Source organism: Calidris pugnax, unplaced genomic scaffold (genome assembly GCF_001431845.1).
Source record: "Calidris pugnax isolate Ruff unplaced genomic scaffold, ASM143184v1 scaffold44, whole genome shotgun sequence".
NCBI classification, from domain to species: domain Eukaryota; kingdom Metazoa; phylum Chordata; class Aves; order Charadriiformes; family Scolopacidae; genus Calidris; species Calidris pugnax.
This window is the reverse complement of record NW_015094506.1, coordinates 26,325,100-26,337,108: the sequence shown is the minus strand read 5'-3', so window position 1 is coordinate 26,337,108 and position 12,009 is coordinate 26,325,100. Positions and strand designations below refer to the sequence as shown.

At 41.4% G+C, this 12,009-nt stretch overlaps 1 protein-coding gene across 1 annotated transcript in view; it reads left to right on the top strand.

The window, feature by feature from the left end:
- Positions 1-837: 837 nt before the first annotated feature.
- ANO6 (anoctamin 6) overlaps positions 838-12,009 on the top strand; it is a 56,432-nt gene continuing 45,260 nt past the window's right edge. The window contains exons 1-3 of the mRNA XM_014963334.1: positions 838-841; positions 1,425-1,501; positions 11,398-11,526. Of these exons, the coding sequence (XP_014818820.1) occupies positions 838-841; positions 1,425-1,501; positions 11,398-11,526 (210 nt within the window). The remainder of the gene's footprint in view (positions 842-1,424; positions 1,502-11,397; positions 11,527-12,009) is intronic.

Below are 12,009 nucleotides of genomic sequence, written 5' to 3'. Positions count from 1 at the left end.
TTAGAGGCCATGAGAGAATTCTGCTGGTTTGTAAGGAGCAGTCTTGTTGTGCTCCGTTTCTAAGTGTTTTGACATATCTTCAGCTGGTATAAATGAGCATCACTTCTTAAAAATTCTTGAGAATTTGGCCATATATCAATGAAGATTTTAAGCCAAAAAAAAAAGAAACAACCCAAAAAAACAAAAACAAAAACCAAAACAAACATGCGTATCAGTAATGTTTGTCCTGGCATTGTATCTAATGGGTGTTTAGCTTTCCTTCTAAGAGTACTATGGAACAGATTGTTGTAGAGTTTGGGGATTTTCTTTTAGTATTATAGCATTTTTTGATAAGTTGAGGCTATCCTCTCTAGACAGCACTTGCATTTATGGATGACCCTTTCTGCAGTGCAGGACAAACTTGGCTAAGACACCTCACTGTTCTAAGGATCTAAAAATAACACATGGGTTCCATCTGCCTGCCATGCATAGGCAGAAAGCAGCCTTCTCCCTTCAGCCACTTGATGTTATCTTCAGCCTCAGGATGTTATCTGACTTCTTCTTAAGACCCAAAAATGCTTGTTAAGAAACTAAACCTTGCAGTGATTGTAGAGTTTCTTTCCAACAGCTTTCCAACAGCTGTCCACTTCTTTCCAACAGCTTTATTAGGATGGATTTGTGTGTTATCCAGTTATTTGCGTGTTATTGCTTGATCTGGTGGTCATTTTTCCCAGTGAGTTTGATAATGTTATCATGGAATAGCATACTTCACAAGATCATTTCTATTTTATACTGTATTTTCAGGAAAGCAATTCAGTCTGCTGAATTCAGGTTGTTGGTTTTTAAGAGATTGGCAAAATGGGTGAGGAGTCACTGGAACATCAATACACATTGAACTTGTAGGTGTGTTATTAGGTTATGTGAAAATCATTCCTGTTATAGAATGAATGCTGCAGCATCACTGCCTGTATCACACCCCTTCCAGGATTTCTGAAGAATTCCCTGGTACTGTTATTGCCTGACAAGTACAGTCAGCGTGAGCTCAGGTTATTTGTACAGATGGAGACGGTTCTGGTACCTTATTTAATCAAAAGATAAATGTAACTACTACTAGAGTGTGGTTAGTTTCTGAACACTGAATAACATATACTAGTAAAGGGGTGCTTTGCATCACTGTAACTTGGTCAGGATGCTCTCCTAGCATTAGCTTGTCATCCTGGCAAAATCTATGTTTTGCTCTCTTGCCACCTGCTGATTATAACTGAAGTGTGAGACACAAACATTCTGTTTCTGAAATGCCAAGTAAGTGCAATTTGTGGAGAAATATAGTTTCTCCACAAACCATTAATAAAATTTAAAAAAAAAAACAAAACCAAAACAACAACACCAAAACACATACCACACGAAACACTAAAATGTTTTAATTTTTTTATGCTTATTTTTAGTCTTGGAACTGAACCAGATGATTATTCCCACTTATGGAACTGTGCCAGATCAGCAAAACCTTCATACTCCTGAATGGGTGAGTACTTCTTTACTTTAACTATGGCTACCTGTAATCTTTTCTTGTATAGATATGCAACAGTCAGTAGCTGTTCCAGAAAACTGGCGTTCCTTTGCATTTGCAGCACATGCAGTTCATCAGTGCAACTGAATCTGAGCTGCTGTATCTCTGTTTCCCCAAAGGTACCTGAAGTCATTGACTCAGATGTGAAAGTACAGGTTGACACAGGCACTGGACTCAATTAAAAGTGATGAATATATATTCACTATATATTGATACACACTCTATACACACTCCTGTCTATTAATAATTTTATACATTCATATATAGGATTTCCATGTGTATATGCAGCGATAAATAGTTATGAACACACCGTACATATAAACACACATATCCTATAGATTCATACACACTCAGGTATTAGTTGGCTGGCATGTGAGTTCAGGATTTTTACAGAAAGCTTGGAAACACCAAGAAATTCCTTACTCCCATTGGAGACTGAAGTGGTAAGAATAAAAAAGGCCTGGAGGTGTCCATTCCCTTTATCCAAAGTTCCCCAGCTCACCTAATGTTTTCTGCAGCTAATAGGCTTCTGGCTGTAGCTGAAGATCCCCTGCCTCAGATCTCTTATCTCTAAGGGCTGGCCAGTTGACCCCAACAAGCCCTGCCGTGGCACATGCATTGCCAACCTGATGCCCAACTGGCATGCTGCTAAGTCCAATTTTATTTTTTCCCCTAGAACGGTACAAGTGTGGTCTGCAGTTGTGCAAAGAGATAGCTCTAAGCCTGCATTTAAAAAGGTGTAAAATCATATACTTATCCTAAAGCTAATAGGGCAACTCTATACATCATAAAAGCCTGTCCTGTGTTTCCTTGTTCTAATGACAGAGGTTAGTGTCACTGGCTTTGGGTGCGTTTTGGTTGTCTTCTCTACTCAAGCTACCTCCACAAGTGGATCAGTGTTACAGAAGAACAAGGCATGAACAAACAGGTTCATCAGTGTCAAGAATTTCTCGTTGGACCAATTAATTGTGGGCACCGAAGAGCTTTATGATAGCTTTCACATAGAGAAACTCCTCAAGAAAGTACCATAATGGTGCCACCAAGCAACGAGAGCTGGAGTTGGTTCCCTGTCAGCCCAGTCCAAGGAGACATTTAAACTATCAGCTATTTACACGTAACTGAACCTGCCTCTGCATTTCTTTTACTGCTGTCTTCTAGATATTACTTCAGGAATAACAGCCTGCTTCCACAGCTACTGGTTACCCCTTTAGCTTGCAAAGAGGAGGTCTGTGTTAACGACTGCAGAGGTTCAGGTCCTGCTGATTTCTCTGTACATAAGGAAATACATTGTTTTCTTTATATAACTAGGAGAACATACAATACAATTTAAAATGAGCTAAAGAGATAAAAGATGTAAATCAAGCATTCAAATTCAGGAGGGTGAATTAAGCCTGCCCTGTCTTATACGTAGATATGATGACTGGAGCTGTTTAGATAATTTATTCTCCAGCTTGACCACCAAACTGACAGCTATTTTGATTCATATCAAACTGAAATGGGAAACAGATTCATAAAAGATAGAGACAAAGGATTGCTGTAGTAGTAGAGCATTTCAAAAGCAGCATAAATGAAGGAGAGGATTCAGCCTTCATTGCACCAAGGTGCACCACAGCCTTGGGGAGCTGCTCTAGCAGCTTTGCTGGCTGAGTACTTGTCATAGGTATGGGTCAGGGGAGGTTATTCCTGCTTCTGCTGTAGGAAACAAATACCCAAAGTATCAGGAAATTAGTTTCCTTCTGGAAGCTGGATACCCTCACCTCCCCTGCCCCTGCCCCAGCATTTTGCAGCAGGGTGTTCTTGGTTTAAAGCTGATTTGGTCTCAGGAAAAATGTTTAAGCATTTTCTGGAACACAAGATGAAACCAGGATCTGCCATTTGCCAGCTGAGTGCCCTGACTAGGATGGTGTGAAAATCCTTCTTGGACTCTCCTTGTGGTTCAATGACATTTTTTTTAATGTATTTATATGAAGTGAAATAGCATCAAAACAGCTGGAATGCCGTATACCTTGTGGTTAGAACAGTCTCTTCTGAGCAATCTTAGTAGAACTTATTTTTATTTCTACTGAAAATCAACTGTCAAAATCAATTTTTATTTTTGGTTACTCATGTTTACCAGCAGTTGTATTTTCTGCTCAGTTTTAGTAGCATCCTTTCTGCACTGCTCCTTCCATGTCATTTCCTCCTTGTTGGCCACTGGGCAGTTTCAGTGGGTTGGAGGGGCCAGAAAGATAAAATTGAGATCTGGTGAGCCTGTCTGTGAAACAGGTGAGTGCTAATTGTTGCTAGAAATGGAAGGTGAATAGGAAGCCTAACCTTAAACGACTGACTAGAGGTAAGTACTGCACCTGTTGTCTAAACTTAGACCATGCTTTGCAGCTGGCAGCATTCTGGAAATTTGATTTGATTTTGCAAGTTGTCCTGGAGTAGCCAAAATTGAGTAAGTTATTGGCTAATAGAAATGGTCCTGTTCTTCTTCTGGTGCTGTGTCTAATTAGAGGATCAGATACTAAGTTTGCCACAAGATCCCTGTCTCATTCAGCACACAAGTGGGACATTAATCTCCAAAAAGACCAAATTCTATGAGGATGCTGTTTGTAGTACTTCAGCAAGGTGTAAATGTGGCAGGAAATTGCCGGGAAAAAATGAAAGGTTCTTACGAGTAGAGAAACTAAATACAGTCCAAGATAATTAGATTTTATCCCTGCTTCTGCTGTAGGGTTTCTGAGCAAGACTTGCAAAGTCACATCCAGCTTTGGTTCATTTCCTGAGTGTGAAAGGGAACATCTGTGACCCTGTTTGCATTTGTTCCAAATAGTCACATACGGACCTGAAAGTGAGTGTATTGCTCTTGGAAGGGAGACAATTGCTGAGCAATGTGGAAAGATGTCACTGTCCCGGTGTCTCAAGCTAGAGCTCTAAATTTAGGAGACAGTCAACAGGTTTTGGCATTGATCTCTGGATGCTTTATGTTATCACCGTTAAAATGAGGGCTGTACTGTTGCTTTTTCTCACAGGGAATCTTGTGAAATTAAATTTATCAACATTTGTAAAAATTGAGACTCTGTGAGGAGAGTACCATAGGCACAGTGCGATGCAAATCCCCATTTTAGGTGTTCAGGCTCTTCAGATGAGGTGTAACCAAAAAAAAAAGACATTGAATAAAGAAAATAAGGAGTACTCCCTAACTACTACAAGGAGGGCAGAAGTATGGCATGGCATTGTGCAATTAAGTAAGGTATCATAAACAATGCTTATAAGGCAGACAAAACTGCATAGGTAGCCTTAATTCAAGCATTTTCCAGCTCTCAGATGTTTATTTTGCAGTCTTACCTGCTTTATAGGTAGATAGTTTGAAATGTAGCAGTATATTTATTTTGAGAGTCAACATCTGCAGAGGAGGGGATAACTTCTTCAAATGGTCTATTATGCTGCCCCTCAAATACAATTTCTGCAGTGAGAAGGCTTCAGGGAAGTCTGAAAGAGTGAATTTCCCGGCTCCCGCAGCCAGAAAAGGACAGGAGGTACTGAAAAGCAGGTTTTCAGCAGAGTACTGCCTTCACCTTTCTTTAGAAGTAGGGACATGTGGTCTCTTTCTAATGGGGAGTGACTGGAATTCCTTCTGCAGCCGGCAGCGACGTGACGCTCAGGCAGGAAGTCAAGTGGGTGTCTGGTCCAAACTTAGCGCAGGGGACGAGGCATCCCGATGCCTGGCCCGTCACCAGCCGCTTTCTCCTGACAGAAACGTATGACTGTGATGACACCCCACATTTTTCCACTCTGTGTGTCTCTAGTCTCAGTTTATTTCAGTGTGTTACATATAAAAAATTTCTTTGCTTGTTGAGGAAATGAAAGAAAAGAAAAAAAAACACCTTCTGGTTAAAGGCTTGCTGATAATCTCATTGTTACTAAAAACAGAACTGAAACAGTTCTTTGTTGTTATTAGCAAATATGAGTCACAAGGAAAAATGTTAAAGGCACAACAGTTTTATGGCCATACAGAGACAGACCAACGTTAGGAATGGTATGCAAATAAACTTGTATCTTCCTGGAGTATCTTATGTATTATATATATTTTTTATATCTTCCAGAAGTAAATGCTTGTGTTGGTCTTAATGTCAGAAAGTTGTCTCTATTGATCACTTAGAACATAAAGTAGTAAAAGATCTTGTTATATAGCTGTGTTAGTAAGAAGAACTTTATATTTCTGTAACATTTTCTCCAGATGACCTCAAAGCACTTTACAAATAATCATGTTTCATTATATCCTGGTAATATAATTTGTTTCCTTTTTATTTACTTGGTTTGAAGTTTCCTGAGGACTGTAGCAAGAAATAACTGTGCTCCTAAACAGGGACTCGTAAATTTTCACCTACGTAAAACCCACAACTGAAGTGTAACCTGCGGGTCCCCTGCAAGACTGTCACCGTGCTCCAGCCAGAGGGCTTTTTTGCAGGTGCCTGTCAGCAGAGGTGATGTTACACAGCTCTGCTCTGCTCTCCTGTTTCCCAGGACTGATTTATTCCCTGGCACGTTGCAGGAACCTGTTTTGAAGCCTATCTGAAAATTATGCGAGGTCACAGACAAGCAGTTTATCCCTCCAGTAATGATTACATTTGGTGCTATTGACAGTCACACCAAAGGCTCATGTGGACAAAATAAAGCACTTATTTTATCCTTCCAGTTAGATAAGTCATTGCTGCAGAATCTCTTGTTATTTTAAAAAATACAGCTTACAATACTGTGCTTGTTCAGGGTGCAGTAAACAATAAATAACTGCAATTCCTGTGCACATACTTTTCTTCGTGCTTGTCTCCATGCTGCCCTTCCCACCATTATTCCTGCTGTGTGTTTAACGGTGTCATGCCCAGAGAAGCCTAGGAAAGTGAAGATGGGTTTCTTTGTCATGCCACCGGTTTTTCTCCCCTGGCATGGAGCATCGCTGTTGCCGAAGGGAGCTTCCCACTATCATGGTCTCCTTTCATCTTCTGCTGCAGGCGTCACATGTAGCCATGGCTACAGGAACGGTCTCAAGAGTTAGACACGGCAACTCCCCTTAGATACCAGCCAGCCCATTTATACCTGGGGAGGAGCACAGGGTAGTCTCCTTCCTGATGAGCAGCTCTGAGTCAAGAGGCTGAGGGTCAGTTCCATGACGTGGCCACTTGAAGCCAAAACAGTTACCTCAGCCTTTACAGCCCTGCATGGAGGGGCGAGCTTGTCTTCGTGTCCCACTTGTCCCTTTTCCAAGTGCTGCTCTGTCCCGAGGTCTGGGAGAGCAGATGCTGTTTACTGATGACTGCTTGGGCTTAACAAAGAACACAGGAAGCTCTTTCCTTATTCCTTTGCTGAGGTGGCCGTGGGTGGCCAGAGCTGGGGAGGATGAAGAGGTTGGGGGGTGTGTGGCAGAGACTGATCAAGGCTGGCCAGGGACCTTCAGTGTGACTGCACCAGTGCGGCACGGCCCAGCTCTGGTAGGATTCCACCAGCTGTGCCTTCATCACCTGGTAGCCAGGACCCACACGGCAGGTCTGTAGAACAAGAATTTAGTGCTGAGGAGGTGGTGGCTGCATTATACACATTTCTGGGGTTTTTCTTACTGCAGGCTACCTCCAGTCTCATTCCTTGGAGTGAAGAGCCACCGATGCTCACCTGATCTGACCCTGCCCTGAACTGAAACGCAGAGGTACACCCACACAAATGTGGCCGTGCTGCCTTCAGGCTAGCCCACATGGGAGTAACCTAAGTGTTCCAAAAAGCTTTCTCCACTGCCAGGCCCTCCCCTCCTTTGGATTCCTTCTGTTAATAAAGCAGCTAATAGTTCCCTGCCTCTTGGTGGTAGGCAAGCAGTTGGTTGTACAGCACTTGGAGGGTTCAGAAGCACTGCGGGGTATGTGGTAAATATAATTAGTATTTTACACTTAAATGTTGTGGGTTTTTTTAATTTATTAATGGTGTTAATCAATATTAACCTGCTGTCCACTAGGGTGTTATTATAACATTAGAGCACACAACTGATTGCCTCCGTCAGTACTTAAAATGTGATTATGCTGAGGCTAAGAAAATTAGAAAGTGCAGTAAATAGACCCTGTGTTTGTTTCTTCCAAAACAAAGAGGTACCAATGGGCCTGTTCATTATTTTGGGTTATCATTTGCTACTGATACTTAAGAAAAAATATGTATCGGAATTTCAGCCCCCTTAACTTACGTGTCTACACACACAGGCTTGTGTGCATTTGTATCATAATAACATTTGTAATACTGTCAAATAATATTTTTTTAAAAACAAACATTGTCTCAAAGGAATTATTAACTTCAGAGTACAGCACATCTTTTCTGATTTCCAGCCTTGTTTTTCCCCTGGTAATTCTGTTGAATAATATATGATTTTTCATTACAGACTATCCAGTAGGGATTACAAGATACACCACATATCTCAGTTAATGTGGCTGTCAGAATCTTAACTATTACATTCCCATTTGCATTTTACGACATACTTTTAATTGAGCAACACTTAACATTACATTACAATTTATTTGTGTGGGTCTTACCTTGATCTCTTAAGTATTGAGGCTTATGACTCAATTCTTTATTATTTTATTGATATATAAAGTGGCTATGGATAAGTCAATTGAAAAATGCCCTCATGATTAGAAGCTGTAGAGATTACATTTAAGAAGTTAGCTTCATTAGTGAACTTCTGTGTATCTGGATTCAAGCAGTCCAGTATTGATTTCAGCTATATTCCATTATACATATGCATAGTTTGATTTTTAGATATATATATATAAAGGTGTATGCATATGCTAAGATATATTCTCATGTGAATGAAATAATGTATGTAAATTCATGAGTCAGAATACTGATTAACAGGCATGCTTTGCGTCTGGTTATTGACAATCCAGTTAAGCCAGTCATTGCTAAATTACATACTATTTTTACAGAATCATAGAATCGTAGAATGGTCCAGGCCGGAAGGGACCTCCAAAGGTCATCTAGTCCGACCTCCCCGCAGTCAGCAGGGACACCCCCAACTAGACCAGGCGGCCAAGGGCCTCATCCAGCCTCACTTTGAATATCTCCAGGGAAGGGGCCTCAACCACCTCCCTGGGCAACCTGTTCCAGTGCTCCACCACCCTCACAGTAAAGAACTTTCTCCTAAAAGCTTAAAAAAGCTTAAAGCTTTATAAGCTTAAAGGAGACCACATTTAAAGGAAAATTATTTAAATGGTGAAGTTATGCAATCACATATTATGATCAAAACTTGTTAGATGAAAACTTGATTTGATGTGTGTCTCTGCCATTTCTTTCTTTTCTATCCTGTAGATAGGTCATATAGGAAAAAGCTAAAAGCTATAGTGAAAAAAACTTGAAGCTACTATTATTTTTCTGCTTTCAAGTGCTTGAATTTCGCAACTAAACTCTGTCTCTTTAAAAGGAAGTTATTATAAAACTGTTTGGAGGAATGAAAAAGCAAAGAAGCCCAATTAAAAAAAACCTCCTGGTTTTCACAGTGGCACTTCCCCTCCTGATTCATTATCACAAGATTTGGGCTCTGTGTTTCCAGTGTTGCAATATGGAGCAATTTTAGGCCTGGCCGGAGCCTGCAGGTGTCCTGGGGGAGAGCAGTGGCCATCACCTCCCCACATCCTCTCTGCTGTTGGCTCCCAACAGGGGCTGCCAGCTGTTGTTGTTGATGCTTTCCTCCTGAAGGGAGCCTGGTCAACATGAAATCATCGTGATTATGTTCTAAAGGAGACTGGAAATGGTGGCAGCAGGGCTGCATTTTACACTCAGGGCTAGTCCTCAGCAGCAGGAAAACTCGTCAGGGTCAAGCCTGATTGCTTGATGGGCTTGTGCCACACCGAGCTCTCAGGAATTTAGAACTTCTCGTGCTTTGGGTGATACTCAGTGTCACTGTGGTCTGGTGATGCCTTCTGAAAGTTTAAAGCAGTTTTTTTTCCTAAACTTGATTCACAGAGTGCAGTTGTATGCTAATTTAGTGACTGCCTAGGTAGTTTCTTAATCCCAGGCCAGGTTGTGAAACTAACATAGAATATATGTGTATATAGGCCATATGTCAGCATATACATATATATATATATGCATATATGTGTGTCATCAGCTGCTTGCTGTCAGGTTTGTCACAAATCTCTAGGCACAGGTGGAATTCAAAGAGAACTAAGCAAACAGGGCCTCTTTGCAGCAGATCCTGGCCTTTGCACATACAACATAAAAAAAATAAAAATTGTGAGTTTAAACTCCTCTGAGTTTACTTAAAATATGGAAATTTTGTTATAATTACGGGGAGACACATCTTGGTCGACTGTTTTGACTCAGACAATAAACAGCAGCAAAATAGTCTGCAGGGAGAGGTTTAGAATAAAACTCCTGGGAAATTTTGTTTTGGAAACACTGACAAATGTGGTTCCTATAACACCTTATGCTCCCTGGAACTGAGGTGCTCCTGACTGAAGACTGGCATTCTTCTCAGTTTTATCACAGTTGAAGAAACACCATTTCAGTCTGCACTTAAGGGGTCTCTGACCCCATAACCACTTCTCCATGTGCTTTTCTATGGACCAGACATCCCAGAGCTCCCCAAACTGGACCTGACATCCCTCATGAAGTTTGGTCTGCACTGACAAGGAAATTTCAGGAATGGGACATCTACAAATCTTTTTCATGTCCTTAAAGGCACGGTATGTTTGAGAGATTATTCTGGGTCATTTTGCCTGGCCTGATCCTGCCCTGGGCCACCCTGCATGCCCAGCCATCTGGAAGCCAAGGCTCATATGTATAGGAGTCTTGCCACCTTTGGGGATTTTACCATCTCTAATACAATGCTGAGACCCATTGTGGACATTTGATACCTGTCAACTTCAGCGGCACTGCCATCATTAACACCATGTATCTGGCCAAATACCCGAGGCTTTGGTGCTCATCGCATGATGATTCTGATAACATTACAGCTATATATGACCTGAAAGGAGGGGTTGTTACATGTGACAGCAGCCTCAGAGTTCTCTAAAAAACTACAAAGTTATTACTTGAGGATTCAGGTTCCCTTGTCATCAGTGTGTCTGTATTGTTTCACACACGAAACAACAGATTAAGATGTTATTAGAGGATATGACAATCTATCTTACTGTCCTCTGGGGAGTAGATAATGGCTTATGGATATATTAATCCTTTTGATTTTGGCATATATTATAACATGATGGATATGTGGTGTACAACAATGTTTTTTGCTTGCTGAGATGTTGTGAATAAAAGAGGAATATATCCTCACAGAATGTGTCCATTTTGAGAATTCATCTGCAGCCTGGTCATGCTCTTTGTTCTCTGGGCAATGGTGGGTTTGGGTATTAGGGTGCATGAAACTACTGGGCTTTTTATGTGGAGTTTTTTTAATTGCAGAGAGGATTAAACTTCTGGCAGGTAAGGGGACAGATGGGAGCGCACTAATTCTGAGACTCCCATTGGGCAAAAACATATCTTGCAGACAGACTATCTGACATTGTATACATGACGGCGTGCAATTACTTGACAGATGCATTATTCGGGAGCGGTGCTGCATGCCAGTACTCCTCCCATTGCCAAAAGCTCATATGTTCTTTTGAAAGAGCAAAGTTAGGTCAACGTTCTGCTGTTCTATGTCATGCAGAGACCTCCTAAACGTGGGGCTTTTTTCTTCCATTCTACCCCGTGCTACTTTTGTTGTCACTTTTGTCTTTGTGTTATATGAGTCTGACACAATATTTCTCTGTTCACTGAAATACCGTGCAACAGGAACCAAGCAAGGAACTGGCAAGTAAAGTTCTTCATATTAACCTATCCTACTTGCCTTCCAGGCTGATTTTGATGATAAGCCTGACTCCTTGTTCTTCAGCGATGGGCAGCGAAGAATTGACTTTGTTCTGGTGTATGAAGATGAAAGTAAAAAAATGACTCATAAGAGGAGTGATCGTAAAAAGCAAAAGGTAAGTCATTTTCAGTAAAATCTGAATCACTTGTTCAGTGTTAAGAACAATGGGCAGGAGGGACAGTGTCCTCACCCAGAAGGGCAATTGCATTGCCCTGTCCTTGGAGTAGTCTTGGGAGCTGGGAAACTGAAGCCCACCAAACGGAGCAGGGAACAGGGGTGAGCTCAAGCCAGTAGGCTGCTTTGTAAATGGACAGAGCACTGCACATCCTGTCTGTTAGTGTGTGCTAGGTGACCTCAGAGCATCCTCCTGGGAGGGAACCCTTCAGGAGATGTGAGAAGAGTCTGGTATCCAGTGCCCAGTTAGAATCAGACAGCAAGATTTTCAGACTACGGCAATCTCTCCCTGAAACCCTCCTTCCCTTGACACTCCAGCAGCTTGGCCCTCCCCAGGATCTTGCAAAAAATTTCTGATTCAAGCCAGTGACTGTTTGATGGTCCTTAGCAACTGTGAATGACCATCATATATTATTTTTAAATA